Consider the following 25687-nt stretch of genomic DNA (forward strand, 5'->3'; position numbering starts at 1 on the left):
TTACTGTTTATGCTTTCCTAGCTATTTATTCCATCAGTTGATCGTACAAAGTGATGTATTTTCCCTCAAGGGTAAACTATCTAGATATATCATGAACTTCAAGAAATACAAAATCTCTACAGTGCATTTAATTTAATGATTGTATTGTTCTCCATATACAAACCCTACTTATGACATAATACCTTGTGATGTAAGGCTAGTAGATAGTCAATAAATTTTTGTTGTTTAACTGTTTTAATTGTAATTATAACTAAAAAAATATTAAAGTATACTTTATATTAATAACTTTACAGTTTGTCATCAGTATTAAGTATAAATAGCAAACTTAAGATGGATAAATGAGGGATGTACACAAGTCAAAGTGAATTTATAGCTTGCTAAATAACCTTTCCAAATGAGTATTTTCTAAAAAGCATCAAGGTCACATTTTGACACTGGGAACGTGGGTGATATTTCTTCCAAATACATTTTTAAATATTTCAAATATTATTCAATGAGATGGTATTTCTTAAACTCATTAATGGGTATTTTAAAATATACACAAACATAGAGAAAATAGTATAATAGACCCCAAAGTACCTATATCTCAGCTGCATTTAAAATATACATAGAACATATAAGAAAAAGGAAGTAATAATACGATTATTCCTGTGAGGAAGCTTCTTAGGCTCTATGTTCATTTTAAGAAGGCCATTGGAAAACTGGAAGGTGCAATTGTGATTCTTCAGGGCTTAGAACCAATTTTCTCCTCCTTAATGTCCCTGTAGTACCTTGTTTATTGCTCATTTTGCATCTGCTACTGAGTCTTAAATTGGGATTATATACAAATAACACTCAATAAACATACTTTGAGTTGGATGTTATTCTAAACCTTGGAGATTAAGAGATGTAATAATCCCAGTCCTCCAGAGTCTCATAATCTGGTGATGAAGAACAGGGAAATAAATTATTACTACACAGTGTGCTGGGTGGTGTAACAGAGGGACCCACAGAAAGAACAGAGAGAATTCACCAATAAATGTATACATGCCCCATCAAATTGTAGGCTTCCTGAGGACAAGGGCCATGTAACCTTTCAACACACATGACTCTGGTTTTCTCACCTGGCACGGGTTCAGAAAATATTGTTTAATTATGTGTTGTTGAATTGAAAGCAACCAGTCTGATAAGTAGTCTGGAAACTATGTTTGCTGGAAAAGACTTTAACTAACTAGGCATGTTCCACCCAAAGGAGAGAAGACTAGAGAGGACACATTAGTCTTCAACCATTTCAAGGATTGTCACATAGTAGAGGGAATGAACGTATTCTGTAACTTTCCAGAGGGTAAAACCTTCAACCCATTCATCCTGGTTCTGATCTCTGAAATGCTACAGAATAAGTCTCTGACATGCAACATAGCCTTAGCATTGCTGAAGAAGAAAAAAGTATAGATTTTGACATAAATTGAAATACTGTGAATATTAGGGATAAGTTTGATTATAGTTTTTCCAGTCATATTATTAACCTTCATTATCCTAACATTCACATTTTGTGCTACTCACTGATCAACATCTCAGACACTTAGATAATTGCTAGCTGTAGTTATAGCTATAATTTATTTCCTTAAATTTAAAGATAATAGATATTGCTGTGATCTGAATGTGTGTCCCCCTAAAATTCATATGTTGAAATCCTAATGCTCAATGTGATGACATTAGGAGGCGGGGCTTTTGGGAGGTGACTAGGTCATGAGGGTGAAGTCCTCATGAATGGGATTAGTGTCTTTATAAAAGAGACCTCACAGAGCTCCCTAACCCCTTCTGTTTGTGAGGACACAATGAGAAGTCTGCAACCCAGAAGAGGGCCCTCACCGGACCACATTGCACCCTGATCTCGGAAATCCAGCCTCCAGAACGGGGAGGAATAAAATTCTGTTGTTGATAAGTCACCTAATCTGTGGTATTTTGTTAGAGCATCCTAAATGAACTAAGACAGAAATGACATCCTTAACTGGAAATGAGAGCTTTGCTCTTGAATATGTATTTCAAATCAGGTAATCTTAATCATATTCCACTGAATTAGTTGATTAATAAATTTCACCAACTCCTATATTATGAAAACAAAGTCCTTGAAGTTACCCTTGGGCATATGAATTGGGAGCCAAATATCCTGACTAGAGTCTCCTGCAATCCCTGTGCTTCACGTATCACATAGAGGGACACAAAAATGTCACGATAAACATGCCACCAGGATGGAAGAATATTTTGTCATCACAAAAATAAACTATGTTTCCTGTCTTTGGCTAGCACTGTTATCCATCTTTCTAGATTAAGAGGAGGCCCCGTGGACTCCCCTGAAAGGCAGGGCACTGGTCCCACCATCAGCTGGATGCCAGGGCCCTGTAGCCTAAACCCTCCAAACAAAGCAGCATGTGCCCCATGAAAACTGGCTCACTGAGTCACAGATCCTAGTAATTGAAGGAGCCAACATTAACAACAGCATTTAAGCATTCCCCACTTCTAGCTGCATTCCCAAATATTTATGGAAAAGTCCCTACTTCCACAACCTCCCCCTCCAGTCCCTCCAGAAAATGCTTTCATTTGACTGCCTCAGTACTGAACCTCTTCACCAGAAGCATTAGTCACTGTCAGGTTTCTGGAGGTGAAATTGTTTTGTGATGATCTTGTTGGTGGCATGAAGATGAATTGAGGCCACAGAACCCATCTCAGTGGCCTGGACTCAAGTCACTTTCCAGTCTCCTAAGAGGAATTTCACATGCTTCTGTTTACCCACTTTGGGCCCACCTAGATTGCTGCCGCTGTATAAAAATGGGCAGGCCGCTGCTCTAATGCTGATACTTTTGATGCTGTTTATAACCCCTGTTAGTGATAGGTCCTACAGAACAGTAATCTGTTAAAATTATAGGTATATATGTAGTCAGATCTCAAAAAATTTACACAGGAAAGATTGAGTCCTTTAATCTTTGAGTTTTAGAAAAATAATGATCTACTATCTAGGGTCCTTTGGAAGGTGATATAAACACAATCTATCTGTGGCTTTAAAAACACCTTTTGTCCCTGTCTAGCCTGATCAGGTTTGTGAAGCTAGAAGGTGAGTTAGAACTAAGACAAATGAATTCAGGAAGCCATCCACTTGTACTCAGCTCTATTTGGCAGTAATAATTGGAAGAACCCATTAGGAAGAAAAGAAGTGATTGTTCCTATCTATTTATTTAATTTGCTTTCACAGAAAAAGATTACAGTAAACAGGTGTTCTTCCACAAATGCCTTTCTTACTACAGTCCTGGTCCAGCCCAAATTCTGGTGGAAAAGGCCTAGCATACAAATTGTTGGTTAACAACTAGACTATCTTTACAGTTGTTTCGGGGGGAGTTGAAAATAATTTTATATAGTGTTTTATTAGATTTTTATCTGGAAAAAGTTCACTACTCCTTTTCTGTTTTAACTCCAATAGTGAAAGAAAATTTCCTTATTCAGAGCTGTTATTGAAAGGGTGACCTTCATTTCCTGATCCTTAGAAGGAACAGTCACTGAATTCAACCATTTATTCAATCAAGAAATATTTCATGAGGGGATTCCGTAGCAGCGCAGTGGTTAAAAATCTGCCTGCCAATGCAAGGGACATGGGTTTGAACCCTGGTCTGGGAAGATCCCACATGCTCTGCGGAGCAACTAAGCCCGTGCACCACAACTACTGAGCCTGCACTCTAGAGCCCATGAGCCACAACTACTGAGCCCATATGCCACAACTACTGAAGCCCACACGCCTAGAGCCTGTGCTCTGCAACAAGAGAAGCCACCGCAATGAGAAGCCCGCGCAACGCAACGAAGAGTAGCCCCTGCTCGTTGCAATTAGAGAAAGCCCGCGTGCAGCAATGAAGACCCAACGCAGCCAAAAAATAAACAAATAAGATTAATTAGTTAATTAATTTAAACTTTATTAAAAAAAAGAAATATTTCACGAGGATCCACCAAGTGCCGAGACCTCGCTAGACGCTGAGGATATGTAAGAATGAGCGAGGTGGAAATGGCTCCTCCTCAGCAACTAAGATCTAGCAGACTGCATAACTGAACCTCCCAGAGGCTCTTCCTCTACCGCCCCTTAGAATCATTTACAACCAGTTCTTTATTGCAGAATATGACCAGAAATAAGGCTTTAATTTACCTTACTTGGAACAAGTTGAGGTATACATAATCAGATAAATTAAAAATATACTATCATGCATGATCATTCCCATATTAACAGCTTTAAAACCTTTAAAAGCTTATGTGAGGAAGAAGTAGTTCTTGCCTTTGGTATGATGTTCATGAAGCTGAAGGAGTGATTTCAAAGACTCAGCACTCTCAAACTCCTGAGTGTTCTGGAGGAAATCTTCCGTTTGGTCTATTTTAATGGCAAACTACAACAGAAATGCAGGGGAAAGACATATGAAAAACTAAAAAACACTGTGTCACTTTTAGTTATTTGTAAACATTTTTCATGAATTAATGGCCTAGCTGATTGTGTATGTGTTTGTGTGATGAGCTGTGTGTTTGTGTGAGCATGTGCTGGCTCACGTGTTTGTATGAGGTTTTGTGTTTGCATGTAGTCAGTTTACAAAGTACTGGGATAAGAACTTTCCTTTGCATTCTTTTCATACCTGGAAATATGTTATCTATGCTGAAGTAAACCAATTTGTTTACTATTCTAATGTGTATTGAAATTTTAAACTAAAATTATTGTGTCCCATAATACAAATACAGCCACTGGCAACATTCTAAAGCAGTTTCTCAAAGAAAACCAGAAAGTTTGTTAAAAGAAACCAACAAAAGTTTGGTTAACCAGTAACCTACATAATTATTGGTAAATTTAACTTAAGAATACACTTGAGGTTGAAATATAGTTCATTTTTTTCTCTATAATTAGACCTAGAACTAAATAATGTAAGTTTCAGAATAATACATAGTCTAATCCCATCTCTACACTTGATTTTAGCCCAAGTGCTGAGAAGTAACGTGTAATCCTATTTCTTATACAAAGCACCACATACATATATTTGTACAGAAAGTGGTCCAAAAAGATACATAGCAAAGGGTTACCTTTATGAGAATGAATAGGATTAGGGATAGGTGAGGGGTGGTAAACTTTTAGCTTTTAAATCTATAACTTATAATTTTGTTTGCATTTTTATCAATGATTTTATGTACTTTTATAGAAATAAAAATGAAATTAGATGTAGCAAGAATGAAAAATAGAAAATTTCTCCTCTGTTTCAAGAAAAAAAGGAAAAGCAATTTGATACCCTAAGTGGTAAGGAACATGACCAGTCTCTCTTTTTGTGTTTCTCCATAGCGGAAGTATGAAAGGGAGACGCTTGAAGTGATGTCAAAATTCTCAGGGGAATAACCTTAGATACAAATTTTAGAAAAGGGTAAAATATACTTGGTTATGCTAGTACAGTATATCCATAGTAGTAGACAAATAACTGGTTTGTTTTAGCACTATGGTTCAAAGGAAATTATTATCATTTATAAGAGCATTTAAATCAACACATTCACCTTTGGATCAGGTGTAGAATAAACTCATAAAGGTGAAGTATCAGTGAGAAAGACATAGAAGCCTATCACAGTGCTTGTCACCTTTTTGCAAGTTTTATCCAAACTCTCATCTTTGGATTTAGTGATATTTAATATTTTTATGTGACTATTTGATTAACAAGATTTACTATATTTTGATTGTTACAATAGCCATATAAAATTCAGTTATAAATGGCATGAAAAGATGAGAGAGCAACTGATGAGCACGTCCCCTTTTGAAATGCAGAGAAGGCTTCTACTATCCTGTTAGAACCAGCAGATGGACAGAAGCCACTGTCACTTGGGGACACTGTTTCTAAATTGAAGCACAGTGTTTGAGAAGCCCGTGAGCCTGAAGTCATCTTGTACTATCAACCATGCAATAAGAAGTCATTTTGTATTTCTAAAGAACTCCTGCGTGCACATAGTTCAGTAAGTGGATCCTATCTACATATTGTTTACATCTCTAATTCATTCTATTTCTAATAGTTGATTTTAAAGACATTCTTTGAAGAGAAACTTCAAAGAAAAAGAATAAAACAAAACCCTGGTGGGTAGTTTGGTTCTCACTGTAGATCCCTACAAGAAGTTTTGGAGTCACTGTGTAACTTATATCTATATTTCAACTGGTTTGACACTTTTTAAAAAACAAACCAATAAATAAACAATGCTTTACTCAGAAAAAGCTTCCTTCAAGTTCTATTAACTTTTATCTAGGGGATATTTTCTTTTCCTTACTTTTCTTCTTTCTGAAGTTAGTACAGGATAGAAGTGGCAACAAGGGGACACTTTTCAAAGACACTATTCTTAATTTCACCCTCAGTCTTTTTTTTTTTTGAATCACTAATGAAAATTGCTTTGGCATACACAAGGGGCAGGGAAAATCACGTAGGAGTTTTCCATCAGCTAAGTATGAAGTAGTCCACAAAATTGGATGGAGGATAATATATGAAACTTCATCTTTTCATGAGGAATCAGAGAGCTGGATTGAATTACGGGTTGACTTATACTTCCTTTTATTTCATGTAATATCTGGAAGTCATTTCTCATCATATAGAAAATCAGCTAGTATTAATGTTCTTACAACATTAAACAAATATTGGACTTAATGTTTAAAAAAAGATAACTTCCTATGCTCAAATGACCTGAATTTCAAGGGCACTAATACTTATACCGCACTTACTAAGATGAAATGAATCAGATGTATCTATAATTTGACCCCTGTAGGTGTATTTTGCTTGGTTTATTTCTTTTCAGGAAAGAAAACTGTGTGTGGAACTTTTCCCTGAGATGATCTGTGAGTTGGACTTCAGTATTCAAATTGTGAAAAATAAACCTTGAAAGTTACAATAAGATTTTTGCTCCTCCTTTTAACTTTTAAACGAGTTCATGATGTATGAAATTGTCTAGCTCAATTTTAATGTTCTATTACTAATCTTCTTTCCTTCATTATTTTGGATTTAAGTCCTGAATTTTCAGTTTGGATATGTCATATTTTTCAAGCTAGTGCTTTATCATAATGAAGCAGTGCTTTCACATCAAAATGAATGCAGTGAAATTTCCAATAAGTATCTTACACTAAATATAACACCTCTTTTGATAATGTTCTTTGAGTCTCACATTTTGAAATTGGGTTCCTCAAAAAAACTTAGGCCCAGGACTTTTTCCTTCTCTTATATTTTAACGAGCTCAAACTATGGAAACTCAACTATATGCCTTAGGAAAGTACTCTATCATATACTATGCTTACAAGTCAAACATTCTATGGAATATTCTGCAATTTCCTTTTCATAAGTAGTAGAAGAAATTGTATCCTCCAACTTTCAGTTAACAAGAACATGCTAGACCAGCATTTCCTAGTAATCCTATCATCAGGGGTAATTATTTGATTTAGTAATTGTATTACTGTTATCTAAAGAGGGAAATATATCAAAATGACTTATGGGTAAAAGATCCCATTTTTACTTAATATTTATCAATTTTAATTAACTGTACTTAGTTTTTGTTTGAAGGCCTACATTTAAAATATTAACAATTTTATTTTTTGAAAATTAAAAATTAAATGTATATATCTTGGTTATTCTACCATTTTTTGAACTGACTACAATGTCTATTTGCAGAAAGAAAACATTTTCAGGAGTGCTCTGATGTGGAGAAGGGGAAAGTTTTTTTAAACACAAACCTCCAAGGCATTTTCAAAAAATTCAGAGGTCAACCTGAGAAGCTCCCTCCTTCTCTCAAGCATGGAGACCAGGGCTGCCCATGCTTCACCCAGAGTTTTGGCCATGGCATCATAGACCTGGCTCTGATCCTTGTTCTCTTGAGCCGTCTTGTCTGCTTCCTGCAGGAGTTCCCATACTCGGTCTTCCAAAGCCTAAGTCCAGGCAAGAAAAGGCAGAGTGTCACTCAATGTAAGAACTTGGGATCATATTTTAAACATTTGGATTTTTGAAATTATATGCACTCTAGGAAGGTCTAGAAGAGAATTTATAAACACAAACTGCTGTGCAGGCAGGTAGATCAAGCAGGCAGGAGGGAGCAATGGAGATTGTGGTGAACTGTGGAGCATGGCCAGGCTAAAGACATCCACATTTAAACATTGTTCAAACACTGTAGAGATTTATCAAAATTATACAACTACAGGGACTTCCCTGGCGGTCCAGTGGTTAAGACTCCGTGCTTCCACCACAGGGGGCATGGGTTCAATCCCTGGTTGGGGAACTAAGATCCTGCATGCCACGGCACAGCCTGCCCCCAAAAATACAACTACATACCCAGGGGTACAGAATACTGTGTTGACCTCACATTTCAAAAAAGGAGAACTAATTGGAATACATCTAGAAAGGAGTAATCATGAAAAAACTATTGTGAGAAATGAACCCAGTAAAATTTATTATTTATTCTAAATAGTTGTTATTGTTAATATACTTGTGAAGCTTAGTGTAAATGTTATGAGTAAGTTCTTGAAAGTGAATAGTCATAATGTAAAAATTAGAATATCTGTAACCAACACTACAAATTGTTTCAACAAAATATGGAAGATGAAGGGCAACATGTGCTTCCATAATTGTCTCATTTGGGGATAGGAGAAGGATCCCACAGATCCTGTTTTGTTCTTGATATTGGCACCAAAATCAAGGCACAATTTTAAAATATAATAGACTAACAATAACATGAATAAATTCTAAAATGTCAACAGAAAAGGAAACTAAACATGCGATATTGCAAAATATAACAAAGAAAACAGAAGACATAAGAACACATTTATTTGGGCACACAAAAAACCAAAACATAACGATAGGAATATGATTAAATATCAGTTAACACTCAAAAAATGGATGCTAACTTTTCAATTAAAAGACGAACATGGGCTTCCCTGGTGGTGCAGTGGTGGGGAGTCCACCTGCTGATGCAGGGGACACGGGTTCGTGCCCCGGTCCGGGGAGATCCCACATGCTGCGGAGCAGCTGGGCCCATGAGCCATGGCCGCTAAGCCTGTGCGTCTGGAGCCTGTGCTCCGCAATGGGAGAGGCCACAACAGTGAGAGGCCAGCGTACCGCAAAAAAAAAAAGACAAACATTATCAGATTAAGGGGAAAAAAATTCAACTAATTTATATTTGCTGGAGTCATAAAACTAAACTGCAAAGACATAACATTTGAAATAAACTGAAAAGACATAACATTAGAAAAGACATAACTGAAAAGACATAAGATTTGAAAATAAACTGAAAAGTCATAACATTTGAAAATAAGGAGATGAAATATATCAGGCAAAGACAAAAAAGTAAAGGAGGATTAGCAATGTTAATCTCAGACAAATTAGAAATCAAAACAAAAATCACTGTCATTAAAAAATGGTACTCTAGGGCCTCCCTGGTGGCGCAGTGGTTGGGAGTCCGCCTGCCGATGCAGGGGATACGGGTTCGTGCCCCGGTCTGGGAGGATCCCATGTGCCGCGGAGCGGCTGGGCCCGTGAGCCATGGCCGCTGAGCCTGTGCGTCCGGAGCCTGTGCTCCGCAGCGGGAGAGGCCACAACAGTGAGAGGCCCGCGTACAGCAAAAAAAAAAAAAAAAAAAAAAAAAAAAATGGTACTCTATATTGATAAATTGCACAATCTGCAGGGAAAATAAGGTACTTATGATGTTTACATTTATGACATTTAAGTATTTAAAGTAGGTATACCCAGTCAGATCAAAATGCAATAAAAGTAGAAATAAACAACAAAAGGCCAGATGATAAAACAAATCTCTTAGAATTTTTTTTTTTTTGCGGTACTCAGGCCTCTCACTGTTGTGGCCTCTCCTGTTGTGGAGCACAGGCTCCGGATGCGCAGGCTCAGCGGCCATGGCTCATGGGCCCAGCTGCTCTGCGGCATGTGGGATCTTCCCGGACCGGGGCATGAACCCGTGTCCCCTGCATTGGCAGGCGGACTCTCAACCACTGCACCACCAGGGAAGCCCTCTTAGAAATTTTAAGAAAGCAATTTAAAGAATAATTCCTAGATCAAATGAAGGAAAAAAAACTACAATTACAGACTATTTAGAAAAAAATAACAATGAGGTTACTATGTTTAAAACCTAAGATATACAGATGACTTTATGCTTAGATGAAATTCATAGCATTAGACAACTCTGTTCATAAAGAAAGAAAAAATATATTAATTAAACATTCAAGTCTAAATTATAGAAAAAGATTCATAAAATAAAACAAAAATTAGAGGGGATTACTTGATTAAATACAAAATCAGAAATTAACAAATTAAAGAAAAATATAAGGAGTTTTTAAAAATGTTGATTCATTGAAAAGCCAAACGAAATATAAAAACATCTGACAGGTGGGATCAAGATGGCAGAGTAGGAAGATCCTGAGCTCATGGCCTCCCACAGACAAACCAAAACTACAACTAGATATAGAACAACTCTTTCTGAGAAAGACCTGAAGAACAGCTCTTCCAAAATTAAGGAGAATTTTTAAAAACCACATCAAGATGGGTAGGAGGGGCAGAGATGTGATGTAGTCAGGACAACACACCCACCCTGGTGCAGTGACCCACAAATGGGAAGGGGTATCACAAACTTGAAGGTCCTCTCTAAGGAGTGAGGGGTTCAAGCCCCACACTGGGCACCTCAGGCTTTGGTACCAGCACTGGGAGGACAAGGCCCCTTAAGTAGCTTTGAAAACCAGCAGGGCTTATGTAGAGCTAGAGGGCTGTAAGAAATAGAGTCTTAGAGGGCTTGCCCACAGACTCACTCATTCTGAGTCCCAGTGCAGAGGCAGCAGTTTGAAAAGTGCCTGGTGCTCTAGCCAGCCTGCCAAGGTTGCCCCAGCATGCCCCTGGCCCATGCCTGCTCCAGCTCCAGCTGGCCTGCCAATGCTGCCCGGCACATGCAGTCTACATAGAAGATGCTCCTACTCAAGACCACACCTTCAAGACTGGGAGAAGTAACTATTTTGTCTAATCCATAGAAAAAAACACAGAAAACCAAACAAAATGAGGAGACAGAGGAATTTATTCCAAACAAAAGAACAAGATAAAACCTCAGGGAAAAAACCCTAATAAAATGGAGATAAGTAATTTACCTGATAAAGAGTCAAAGCAACAGTCATAAAGTTGCACACCAAACTCAGGAGGGGAATGCAGGAACACAGTAAGAACTTCAACAGAGTTAGGAAATATAGAAAAGAACCAATCAGAGCTGAAGAATACAATAACTGAAATAATACACTAGAGGGGATAAACCACAAATAGATGATACAGAAGAACATACAAACAGCCTGGAAGACAAAATAGTGGAAATCACCCAATCAGAACAACAAAAAGAAAAAAGAATTTTAAAAAATTAGGATAGTTTAAGAAACCTCTGGAACAACATCAAGAGTATTAACATTCAGACTGGTGGCACAGTGGTTAAGAATCCACCTGCCAACGTAGGGGACATGAGTTCGATCCCTGGTCTGGGAAGATCCCACATGCCATGGAGCAACTAAGCCCATGCGCCACAACTACTGAGCCTGCGCTCTAGAGCCCGCAAGCCACAACTACTGAGCCATCATGCCACAACTACTGAAGCCCACACACCTAGAGCCTGTGCTCCACAACAAAAGAAGCCACTGCAATGAGAAGCATGCGCACCACAAGGAAAAGTAGGCCCCACTCACCACAGCTAGAGAAAGCCTGTGCACAGCAATGAAGACCCAATGCAGTCAAAAGTAAATAAATAAATTTATATTTAAAGAAGAGTAATAACATTCGCATTATAGGGGTCCCAGAAGGAGAAAAGAGACAGGGGCAGAAAACTTATTTGAAGAATTAATGGCTGAAAACTTTCCCCAAACTAGGTAAGGAAACAGAGCTTTCCTCCAAGATCAGGAACAAAACAATGATGCCCATCCTCATCACTTTTATTCAATATAAAATTGGAAGTCTTAGCCATAGCAGTCAGACAAGAAAAAGAAGTAAAATGTATCCAAATTTGAAAAAAAGTAGTAAAATTCTCACTATTTGCAGATGACATGATACAATATATAAGGAAAATGCTAAAGACTCCACCAAAAAAACTATTAGAACTAATAAATGAATTTAGTAAAGGTGCAGGATACAACATATGTAGAAATGTAGAAATCTGTTGCATTTCTATACACTAATAATGAACTATCAGAAAGTGAAATTAAGAAAACAATTCTATTTATAGTTGCATCAAAAAGAATAAAATAAACTATGAATAAATTTAACCAAAAAAGTGAAAAACCTATACTCTGAAAATTGTAAGACACCGATGAAAGAACTTGAAGATGACATAAATAAATGGAAAGATATACCATGCTCATAAATCGGAAGAATATTGTTAAAATGTCCATAATACCCAAAGCAATCTACAGATTCAATGCAATCCTTATCAAGATACCCATGGCATTTTTCACAGAACTATAAAAAATAATCCTAAAATCTGTATGGAATCACAAAAGACCCTGAATGGAAAAAGCAGTCTTTTTTAAAAAATAAATTTATTTATTTATTTTTGGCTACACGGGGTCTTCGTTGCTGTGCATGGGCTTTCTCTAGTTGCAATGAGCAGGAGCTACCCTTCATTACGGTGCATGGGCTTCTTATTGCAGTGGCTTCTCTCTGTTGTGGAGCATGGGCTCTAGGTGCATGGGTTTCAGTAGCTGTGGCATGCGGGCTCAGTAGTTGTGGTTCATGGGCTCTAGAGCACAGGCTCAGTAGTTGTGGTACACGGGCTTAGTTGCTCTGCAGCATGTGGGATCTTCCCGGACTACGGCTCGAACTTGTGTCCCCGGCATTGGCAGGCAGATTGTTAACCACTACACCACCATGGAAGTCCCACAAAAAGCAGTCTTGTGAAAGAAGAACAAAGCTGAAGGAACCACACTCCCTGATTTCAAACTATACTGCAAAGCTATAGTAATCAAAACAGCATTGTAATGGGCACATACCCTGAGAAAACCGTAATTCAAAAAGAGTCATGTACCACAATGTTCATTGCAGCTCTATTTACAATAGCTGGGACATGGAAGCAACCTAAGTGGCCACTGACACATGAATGGATAAAGAAGATGTGGCACATATATACAATGGAATAATACTCAGCCATAAAAAGAAATGAAATTGAGTTATTTGTAGTGAGGTGGATGGACCCAGAGTCTGTCATACAAAGTGAAGTAAGTCAGAAAGAGAAAAACAAATACTGTATACTAACGCATATATATGGAATCTAAAAAAAAAAACAAAAAAGGTTCTGATGAACCTAGGGGCAGGACAGGAATAAAGACGCAGACATAGAGAATAGACTTGAGGACACGGGGAGGGGGAAGGCTAAGCTGGGACGAAGTGAGACAGTAGTATTGACGTATACTCACTACCAAATGTAAAATAGATAGCTAGTGGGAAACAGCTGCATAGCACAGGGAGATCAGCTGGGTGCTTTGTGACCACCTGGAGGGGTGGGATAGGGAGGGTGGGAGGGAGAAACAACAGGGAGGGGATATTGGGATATATGTATACATATAACTGATTTACTTTGTTATACAGCAGAAACTAACACAACATTGTAAAGCAATTATACTCCAATAAAGATGTTAAAAAAAAAAAAGGTGGGGCCAACTCTATGTAGCTTCTCAAGTCTCCGATCCCATTTGTGTGATATTCTGTCTGCCTCTTCTGCTCTTCCTCATTTCATTCCTTTTAAACTGTTCCTCCTTGAAGGAGGCCACCTTTCTTGAAAAGTTCCCCCCAGAGTCCCTCAGGTAGACTTTGGAGCACACTTCTTATGGTTCCACTTGTTTAGATTCTGCTCATCACGTTACATTTAAGTTATCAGTCTACAAGCCTATCTCCCTGTCAGGCTGTGACTTTTGATTTTATATTCCTGGCACCACTACATTTCAACCTTGGTTGAATCTCTAGTGCCTAGAGTAGTAATTTTATTGAAGACATTCGAAAGTTATTTGTTGAATGAATAAAAAGCTACTCCCAAAAATGAGGGAATCTAAATTGCTAATGATGAAAAAAAGCAAACAATGTTTCAGAGCATATTTTCCTTATGGATTGGCCACAAACTAGCTTAGGCAAGTTGCTGTGTTTTCAAGGGAATTAGCTTCTTCATTAGTAAAATCAGGATGATGGTTAATGATGATATTCTATATTCTATGACCAGTTCTATTTCAGCAATTATTTTATTTCTGGATATAAATCATCATTTTGATTAAAAAATAGGAGCCTGAACCAAGATAGTGGAGTACAAGGACAGGCTCTCACTCCCTCTTGGGAGAACACCAGAATCACAACTAGCTGCTGGACAATCATCAACAGGAAGACACTGGAACTCACCAAAAAAGATACCCCACATCCAAAGACAAAGGAGAAGACCCAATGAGACGGCAGGTGGGGTGAAATCACAGTAAAATCAAATCTCACAACTGCTGGGTGGGTGAATCACAGACTGGAGAACACTTATATCACAGAAGTCCACCCACTGGAGTGAAGGTTCTGAGCTCCACGTCAGGCTTCCCAACCTGGGGGTCTGGCAACGGGAGGAGGAATTCCTAGAGAATCAGACTTTGAAGCCTAGTGGGATTTGAATGCAGGACTTCGGCAGGAATGTGGGAAAGAGAGACTCCACTCTTGGAAGGCACCAACAAAGTAGTGTGTGCATTGGGACCCAGGGGAAGGAGCAGTGATGCCAGGGGAGACTGAACCAGACCTACCTGCTAGTGTTGGAAGGTCTCCTGCAGAGGCGGGGGGTGGGTGTGGCTCACCGTGGGGACAGGGACACTGGCAGCAGAAGTTCTGGGAAGTACTCCTTGGTGTGAGCCCTCCCAGAGTCTGCCATTAGCCCCACCAAAGAGCCCAGGAAGGCTCCAGTGTTGGGTTGCCTCAGGCCAAACAATCAACAGGGAGGGAACCCAGCCCCATGCATCAGCAGTCAAGTGGATTAAAGTTCTACTGAGCTCTGCCCACCAGAGCAACAGTCAGCTCTACCCACTACCAGTCCCTCCCATCAGGAAACTTGCACAAGCCTCTTAGATAGCTTCATCCACCAGAGGGCAGACAGCAGAAGCAAGAAGAACTACAATCCTGCAGCCTGTGGAACAAAAACCACATTCACAGAAACATAGACAAGATGAAAAGGCAGAGGGCTATGTACCAGATGAAGGAACAAGATAAAACCCCAGAAAATCAACTAAATGAAGTGGTGATAGGCAACCTTCCAGAAAGAGAATTCAGAATAATGATAACGAAGATGATCCAACCTCGGAAAAAGAATGGAGGCAAAGATCGAGAAGGTGCAACAAATGTTTAAAAAAGACCTAGAAGAATTAAAGAACAAACAAACAGAGATGAACAATACAATAACTTAAATGAAAATGACACTAGAAGGAAGCAATAGCAGAATAACTGAGGCAGAAGAACGGAAAAGTGACCTGGAAGACAGAATGGTGGAATTCACTGCAGCGGAACAGAATAAAGAAAAAAGAATGAAAAGAAATGAAGACAGCCTGAGAGACCTCTGGACAACATTAAATGCAACAACATGCACATTATAGGGGTCCCAGAAGGAGAAGAGAGAGAGAAAGGACCAGAGAAAATATTTGAAGAGATTATAGTCAAAAACTTCCCTAACATGGGAAAGGAAATAGCCACCCAAGTCCAGGAAGCTCAGAGAGTCCCCTATATAAACCCAAGGAGAAACACGCCAAGACACATAGTAATCAAATTGGCAAAAATCAAAGACAAAGAAAAATTATTGAAAGCAGCATGGGAAAAATGACAAATAACACACAAGGGAACTCCCATAAGGTTAACAGCTGATTTCTCAGCAGAAACTCTACAAGCCAGAAGGGAGTGGCATGATATACTTAAAGTGATGAAAGGGAAGAACCTACAGCCAAGATTACTGTACCTGGCAAGGATCTCATTCAGATTCGATGGAGAAATCAAAAGCTTTACAGACAAGCAAAAGCTAAGAGAATTCAGCACCACCAAACCAGCTCTACAACAAATGCTAAAGGAACTTCTCTAAGTGGGAAAGACAAGAGAAGAAAAGGACCTACAAACACAAACCAAAAACAATTAAGAAAATGGTCATAGGAACATACATATCGATAATTACCTTAAACGTGAATGGATTAAATGCTCCAACCAAAAGACACAGGTTTGCTGAATAGATACAAAAACAAGACCCATATATAAGCTGTCTACAAGAGACCCACTTCAGACCTAGGGACACATACAGACTGAAAGTGAGGGGATGGAAAAAGATATTCCATGCAAATGGAAATCAAAAGAAAGCTGAAGTAGCAATACTCATATCAGATAAAATAGACTTTAAAATAAAGAATATTACAAGAGACAAGGCAGGACACTACATAATGATCAAGAGATCAATCCAAGAAGAAGATATAACAATTATAAATATATATGCACCCAACACAGGAGCACCTCAATACATAAGGCAACTGCTAATAGCTAGAAAAGAGGAAATCGACAGTAACACAATAATAGTGGGGGACTTTAACACCTCACTTACACCAATGGACAGATCATCCAAAATGAAAATAAATAAGGAAACAGAAGCTTTAAATGACACAACAGACCAGATAGACTTAATTGATATTTATAGGACATTCCATCCAAAAACAGAAGATTACTCTTTCTTCTCAAGTGCGCACGGAACATTCTCCAGGATAGATCACATCTTGGGTCACAAATCAAGCCTCAGTAAATTTAAGAAAATTGAAATCATATCAAACATCTTTTCTGACCACAAGACTATGAGATTAGAAATGAATTACAGGGAAAAAAAGGTAAAAAACACAAACACATGGAGGCTAAACAATATGTTACTAAATAACCAAGAGATCACTGAAGAAATCAAAGAGGAAATCAAAAAATACCTAGAGACAAATGACAATGGAAACATGACAATCCAAAACCTATGGGATGCAGCAAAAGCAGTTCTAAGAGGGAAGTTTATAGCTATACAAGCCTACCTCAAGAAACAAGAAAAATCTCAAATAAACAATCTAACCTTACACCTAAAGGAACTAGAGACAGAAGAACAAACAAAATCCAAAGTTAGCAGAAGGTAGAAATCAGACAGATCAGAGCAGAAATAAATGAAATAGAAACAAAGAAAACAATAGCAAAGGTCAATAAAACAAAAAGCTGGTTCTTTAAGAAGATAAACAAAATTGATAAACCATTAGTCAGACTCATCAAGAAAAAGAGGGAGAGGACTCAAATCCATAAAATTAGAAATGAAAAAGGAGAAATTACAAGAGACACCACAGAAATACAAAGCATCCTAAGAGACTACTACATGCAACTTTACACCAATAAAATGGAAAACCTGGAAGAAATGGACAAATTCTTAGAAAGGTATAACCTTCCAAGACTGAACCAGGAAAAAATAGAAAATATGATCAGACCAGTCACAAGTAATGAAATTGAAACTGTGATGAAAAATCTTCCAACAAACAAAAGTCCAGGACCAGATGGCTTCACAGGTGAATTCTATCAAACATTTAGAGAAGAGCTAACACCTATCCTTCTCAAACTCTTCCAAAAAATTACAGAGGAAGGAACACTCCCAAACTCATTCTATGAGGCCACCATCATCCTGATACCAAAACCAGACAAAGATACTACAAAAAAAGAAAATTACAGACCAATATCACTGATGAATACAGATGCAAAAATCTTCAACAAAATACTAGTAAACATAATCCAACAACACATTAAAAGGATCATACACCATGATCAAGTGGGATTTATCCCAGGGATGCAAGGATTCTTCAATATACGCAAATCAATCAATGTGATACACCATATTAACAAATTGAAGAATAAAAACCATATGATCGTCTCAATAGACACAGAAAAAGCTTTTGACGAAATTCAACACCCATTTATGATAAAAACTCTCCAGAAAGTGGGCATAGAGGGAACCTACCTCAACATAATAAAGGCCACATATGACAAACCCATAGGAAACATCATTCTCAATGGTGAAAAACTGAAAACATTTCTTCTAAGATCAGGAACAAGGTAAGGATGTCCACTCTCACCACTAGTATTCCACATAGTTTTGGAAGTCTTAGCCATGGCAATCAAAGAGAAAAAAGAAATAAAAGGAATACAAATTGGAAAAGAAGAAGTAAAACTGTCACTGTTTGCAGATTACATGATACTATACATAGAGAATCCTAAAGATGCAACCTGAAAACTACTAGAGCTAATCAATGAATTTGGTAAAGTTACAGGATACAAAATTAATGTACAGAAACCTCTTGCATTCCTATATACTAATGATGAAAAATCTGAAAGAGAAATTAAGAAAACATTGCCATTTACCATTGCAACAAAAAGGATAAAATACCTAGGAATAAACCTACCTAGGGAGACAAAAGACCTGTATGCAGAAAACTATAAGACACTGATGAAAGAAATTAAAGATGATACAAACAGATGGAGAGATATAATATGTTCTTGGATTGGAAGAATCAATATTGTGAAAATGACTATACTACCCAAAGCAATCTACAGATTCAATGTAATCCCTATCAAATTACCAGTGGCATTTTTTACAGAACTAGAAGAAAAAATCTTAAAATTTGTATGGAGACATAAAAGACCCCGAATATGCAAAGCAGTCTTGAGGGAAAAAACGGAGCTGGAGGAATCAGACTACCTGACTTCAGACTATACTACAAAGCTACAGTAATCAAGACAATATGGTACTGGCACAAAAACAGAAACATAGATCAATGGAACAAGATAGAAAGCCCATAGATAAACCCACGCACCTATGGTCAACTAATCTATGACAAAGGAGGCAAGGATATGCAATGGAGAAAAGACAGTCTCTTCAATAAGTGGTGCTGGGAAAACTGGACAGCTACATGTAAAAGAATGAAATTAGAACACTCCCTAATACCATACACAAAAATAAACTCAAAATGGATTAGAGACATAAATGTAAGACTGGACACTATCAAACTCTTAGAGGAAAACACAGGAAGAACACTCTTTGACATAAATCACAGCAAGATCTTTTTTGATCCACCTCCTAGAGTAATGGAAATAAAAACTAAAATAAACAAATTGGACCTAATGAAACTTCAAAGCTTTTGCACGGCAAGGAAACCATAAACAAGACAAAAAGACAACCCTCAGAATGGGAGCAAGTATTTGCAAATGAATCAATGGACAAAGGATTAATCTCCAAAATATATAAACAGCTCTTGCAACTCAATATTAAGAAAACAAACAACCCAATCAGAAAATGGGCAGAAGACCTAAATAGACATTTCTCCAAAGAAGACATACAGATGGCCAAGAAGCACATGAAAAGCTGCTCAACATCACTAATTATTAGAGAAATGCAAATCAAAAGTACAATGAGGTATCACCTCACACCAGTTAGAATGGGCATCATCGGAAAATGTACAAACAGCAAATGCTGGAGAGGGTGTGGAGAAAAGGGAACCTTCTTGCACTGTTGGTGGGAATGTAAATTGATACAACCACTATGGAGAACAGTATGGAGGTTCCTTAAAAAACTAAAAATAGAGTTACCATATGATCCAGCAATCCCACTACTGGGCATATACCCAGAGAAAACCATTATTCAAAAAGACACATGCACCCCAATGTTCATTGCACCACTATTTACAATAGCCAGGTCATGGAAGCAACCTAAATGCACATCAACATACGAATGGATAAAGAAGTTGTGGTACACATATACAATGGAATAATACTCAGCCATAAAAAGGAACGAAATTGGGTCATTTGTTGAGACGTGGATGGATCTAGAGACTGTCATACAGAGTGAAGTAAGTCAGAAAGAGAAAAACAAATATCGTATATTAACACATATATGTGGAACCCAGAAAAATGGTACAGATGAATGGGTTTGCAGGGCAGAAATTGAGACACAGATGTAGAGAACAAACCTATGGACACCAAGGGGGGAAAGCGGCGGGGGATGGGGATGGTGGTGTGCTGAATTGGGCGATTGGGATTGACATGTATACACTGATGTGTATAAAATGGATGACTAATAAGAACGTGCTGTATAAAAAAATAAATAAAATTAAATTTAAAAATTTTTAAAGAAGAAAAAAATATATAAAAACACTGGATGGAGAACATACTGAGGTCCTTGCAGGAATGAACAAAATGACTTTAACCCCCTAATAGAAAACAAAAAGCTATTTCTGATTGAAGTTGCTACATGACATGCCAGTGAGAATTTCAAAACATAAGATATTTAAGTTGATCCAAATAACAGTGATCTACCTCCAAGGAACAAGTATGTTATAATACATTTTAGAAAGAATTGTTCTTTCAGAAAAACTCTCAATTGTTCATTTTGTCCGTAAATTTTACACTAGTTACCTATGGTGAAATGATTATTTTTTTTAATGTATGAAAACAATTGTATGACACATACAGATGAGATGGACAGTACAAACATTTGCTAGTTAAAACTGAATGTAGAAATGTAGCAAACTTGACAAAGGTCTATGTTTTGTAAAATTCAAGTCAGCATTTTAGACTTCATGGTAAATCCAATTGTCTCATTAAATTGAGTCCATTAGTTTCTGAAACCCATGTTTAAGTAAGAATGCACTCTGGGATTTGTAGTTCCCATGGGCTGAGGACTGTATGAATGACTAGGAAGACATCAACATATTCCTTTTTATGCATCTCTGGGGCATGCCTCACTAAAACAAAGGAAACATATGTGAAAGCAAACATGTTCTGTCATTATCACAACCACATTGCCAATGCTGATATAAAATGTATTCTAAATCAAAGTTTATCGTGATCTCTTGCTATTTCTTCTAATGCTAATAACTGTCCTGACAAATTTGTTTCAAAACTCATCATACAATGCATACTAATGACCAGTTTTTTTTAAGAATAATTGCCATTTGCTGATGGGTGAGTTGTGTTTATCTATAAATATAACAGTCTTTGAATTAATAAATATTACAGTTTACTGTCAATCTGATTCTAATTCTACTGCCAAGCACTTTGGTTATTAGATTACATTTCAGAGTCAGGAGGAAGATACCATCTGAAATTTCTTTCCTACAGATGAGATATGAATATTGATTTTCTGAAGTTTACTTGAAACCACACCTCGCCCTCTCTGTCAGGTAATTTAAAATCCAAGTAAAGAAGAGCATAAAATCTGGTTTTAAAAGCCACAGAATTTCTTTTGGCTTCTATAGAGTTTTGAAATTACCAAACACACAAAAATTCGGAGAATATTTTAGGGTATTCTATTTAAGTCAAGAACAGAACAAAACAAGTTAACCCAAAACTGGGATGTATTTAGAGATTGCCTACATGTTGGATTTATCTATGGAAAAAATAATAACAAGAAAAAACGAATACTGCAATGAACAAGCACAGCACACAGCATTCTAAAGAACTTTCATTACAAGAGGTAACAAATAATTAAAGAGGAATGGGATGTTTGCTTCCCATTCCTACCCCTGCTTCAATACAGTGTGTGTTTCTGAATATAAGATACTTCTCTGGGATACTTTGTACTTTCCTATCTTCCAGATGAGGAACACCTCATTTCCCTCTTCTCTGTAACCCCAGTGAAAATACACTTCCACCAGCCACAAGGAAGCCCCTCAGCTACTGGCCCAGATGTCAACTACGCAGTATTACCATTATTACTGCAGCCTTCCTCTCCGACAGCTCCAAGGCTGCCCTTGAGGGGTCTGTTCCTGAAATAATGCCCTGTGGTCTCCTTCTCGATCTCTCTTCAATCAATTCCTTGGCCAGGATTCTCCCCAAATTTCCAACAAAGTCCAGCTTGTTCATTTGAGTATCATGGCAGGTAATATTACTTGAGATATCACTTAATTATAACTTGTAACTTAATAGTAACTTGTTATTTGTGTTTTACATGCATGGGGCATGGGTGGAGAGGGAAAAAGAAAAGAAATTAAACAATGTGAATGCACCTTTGTTCAATGTTATCAGCTTCTAAATACTTTATGTTAACATATAGCAAAAAACCACCCTGCGAGGAAAAAAATGGGGATTTTCATATGAAATTGTTCAAATAGTATTCAATGCCCATTCTTCAGGATATTGTAAGGGATCTCCACAACCATCTAAGAGATTAACTAGATGACTTTTAAGGTCCCATCGAATTCCATGGTTTCGTGATACAATAATCCATTAATTCACTCAACTTTATTGAGTATCTACCACTTGCAAGGTACAAGGAGCAGCTGAAATCTAGAAACTTTGTATGCAAAATGTTCCACTTTGTTTTCTACCACGTTTCATACAAAGGGGTTAATATTAAAGTTGGTGTTGGTAAGAGGCTTATGATATCCAAGTTCTTATTGAAATACAAAAATAAAACCATTGTTCATACTATTGAAGAAATGTATTTTTTCTCTCTTGATAGGACATAATTTGTTTTTGCTATTGAAGACTTTACTTTTTCTTCCTTTCTTAGACACACAAACACTAATGAGAAAACTAAGTTGCTGTGGCAGGCTTGTTGGTTTTTTTTTCTTTTTGCCAATAGAATAGCCCTTTTCTTCTCTGTCAATAGTACCCTTCTTTCATGTGAGAAACTCGTGATATGTGACTTTAGGAAGGGCCAACCCTGTTTCCTCACCCATTGACAAGGGAAGGCAACAACATAGGGCTAGCTCACAGGAGTTACCCACCCCAGTTATGAACTGGTCGATAGATGCAAGGATGAAAATGTGATTGATTCAAGGGTGGAAGATGTTCCAAGCCTGGAAAAGCCTATTCCTTCAGAGTCCTTTCTGTGGGAGCTATCTAAAAAGACCTTTCACCAGAGTTACTAAGTTGGCAGAATGTGAGCCTAAAGTAGCTGGTTGGCCATCCTACCAGCTATGTGTGAAAGCTCGTCCAAGAGATGAAGAGACAAAGCCTTGACAACATTACTGTGTTCCTGATCCAGCCGTGCCTGACCCTCCTACTTACACAAATAAACACATTCAGAGATTTAGTTCACATTTCTCACGGCTTCTCCAAACTGAACCTACTTAATGAATACATGAAACAAATTAAAATCACCTCTGTCTTCGAACTGAGGGTTAGCAAAAGAACTGTATGTGATAAACATCATTATTTAGCCACTTTAAAAAACATGTGACTCTGGAATATGGTTTTTGAACAGAGTGAAGTGTCAGTCCCTGAAGATCAGTTATTTTCCCCAGCACCCCCTTTCTGACTGCCCATTCAGCCCCTCCGCACATCCACAATGTGTAAATAAAACTGTTTTACTTTAAATAGTTGAGGATCAGAAATAAAAGACTTAAATTTTTAAGGTCTAACAAGAATCTTGGTTTTGAAATCTATAATGAAACGTTAACTAATAATTGTGCAGTAATACTATCCCTTCTTTTAGCAAGTAAAATGATAAAATATTTCATAACACTTATTTCAAAACACTTTTGAAATAAACATCATGGGATCACTGTCAAGTTCAGTGTTCAATGATTTCTCCTGTCTCCACTACTTAAAAGATGTCTGGATTAACTACCATTTATTACCTTCACCTGTCATCACTTAGCTTATCTGTCACAATCATACAGTAATGATAACTGATTCAGAAGGAGTCCCAGGGAATACATATTCTTAGCTTAGCCCATAATATCTCAGTGTGGCAGTATGCACAAAGTGACTGATGTCATCTTCTGTATTCTGTTATCTTCTTCAGAGCAGGTATTTTATCAAAATGGCTGAGTCTTGATTTTAAAACAATTAACAGAGTTGCTGAAAAGTCTGAGTAAACATCTGGGTTTTAGGTTATCTATGTCATTGATTTTAATAAATTGGTATTTTTAGTGTTTTGGCCAAAGTTACATAACATACTGCTAGCCATCTCCTTTGCTAACATTAGGGTTGAGCAATGCTCATTCATCAGATATTTGTGGAGCCCCTACCATGAGCCTGACTTTGAGATATTTTCCAAGGTCACAGAGAGACATATGACATGGTGTCCTAACAATGCAGGCTGGTGTGATGTATATATTCCCATAGCATTTGGTAGGGTTGTCCTGGGCATTAACCAGTTCTAAGCCCTTTGCAACCACCTCTGCAGCTGAATCCTCCCTATCCTCCCTCAACTGCTCAATGCTCGCAAACCTCAGGCAGTGAACTGGCTGCACAAGCGCCACCTGGGGGGAGATTTGGGGAAATGCAGGTTCCCAGGCCCTGCTTCAGAGGAATCTGACTGAATAGATTTGGAGTGAAAAAATGGGGATCAATGTTTCTTAAAAAAAACTCCCCCTTCAGTATGATGTACAACCATGTTTTGGAAGCACTTTTCCACATATCCATTCTTCTGAGGATGGAAAATAGGACAGCTATTCATGGGTCAGTATTAGGGCTTTTAAAAACCCACCAGTTCCCAAAATATTTCTATCAATGGACTTACCAGGGTGCCTGATAATTTCTCCTTTATAGTAGTTCTTTTAACTTTAGGCAGATGTCATTCTCTACCTAAAATATAGTAGTGATTATTCATTAGCCATAAGATAAAGAGAAACCTCCTCTCGTGGCATACCTGGCCCTCCATGATCTGGTCACTGCCTACCTGTCTATCCCTATTTGTCTCGGGATCTTTTTCTCAATACCCTTCTCCCCTGCCTGTAGCCCAGTGATGCAAAATTGCTTACTGCTCCCGTAATGCTCTACACCGGCTCAGCTCTGTGGCCTTGGTATGTGCTCTTCCTATTGCTCAGCTGTCTGCCCACACCTTTTATAACCTAGAAAATAATCTTATGAAGAATGCCCTGATTCCTTCCTATACTCTCCTTTTTTCCTGTAACTATATTTTATACAGGTTTCTGCTGAAGCCTCTCTAAACTTACTAGACTTAACTTGTTTAAATGTCCATCTTTTGATGTCTGAAACTTAACTTTAAATAGTCCCCTCCCTCCCCCCAAAAAAGAAAAGGTGAGAGCAAGAGCGAGAGCGAGAGAGAGGGAGGGAGGGAGGGAGAGAGAGAGAGAGAGACAGAGAGAGAGAGAGACACAGAGAGAGAGAGAGACAGAGAGAGAGAACTGCAATGTTAATGGAAGAATGTTAACAATTAGTAAATCTAGGTGAAGGATCTCTGTAGGATTGAAATTTTTCAAAATGAAAAGTTAACTACCCCAAATGGCCTACCTTTGTGTAAGTTTCTAGAGTATAGGAAGCATCATACTCATCTTTTATTGCCCACATCTCATACCTGCTTTCATTAACTACTGAATGAATCAGTGAGTCAGAGGAATAGCACATTAATATCTTGATCTCTTTTGATGAATGAGTTAAATTTTACCTTGTGGAAAATAGTTTGAATTCCAGCTGAGGTTGGAGGGGGTGGGGGTTGGGATTGTGGTGGAGGGTCAGAAGCAGAGGAGACTGGACTTTCTAAGCTGCTGAGACTGTTTCTACAGGGTAGAAGGTGCAAGAAATGGTGAAGTTGGGATGAACTGTCCCCCAGGCAAAACTTGAGTACAAAATGTATTCCCTATGTCAGGCCCCATGCTTTGAGAATTCTTTTTCTTTTTTTAGTGGGGGCTGAGGAAGATTTTGCACAC

At 37.8% G+C, this 25687-nt stretch overlaps 1 protein-coding gene across 1 annotated transcript in view; it reads right to left on the reverse strand.

Moving 5' to 3' along the window:
- Window positions 1–25687, reverse strand: part of CCDC141 (coiled-coil domain containing 141) — a 197060-nt gene that overhangs the window by 139289 nt on the left and 32084 nt on the right. Inside the window, exons 3-4 of the mRNA XM_082629826.1 lie at window positions 7739–7930; window positions 4292–4400 (exon numbers count right to left, since the gene is read on the reverse strand). Coding sequence (XP_082485952.1) covers window positions 4292–4400; window positions 7739–7930 — 301 coding nt within the window. The remainder of the gene's footprint in view (window positions 1–4291; window positions 4401–7738; window positions 7931–25687) is intronic.

The sequence above is a fragment of the Mesoplodon mirus genome, assembly GCF_964341445.2.
Source record: "Mesoplodon mirus genome assembly, chromosome: 8".
Lineage (NCBI taxonomy): Eukaryota > Metazoa > Chordata > Mammalia > Artiodactyla > Ziphiidae > Mesoplodon > Mesoplodon mirus.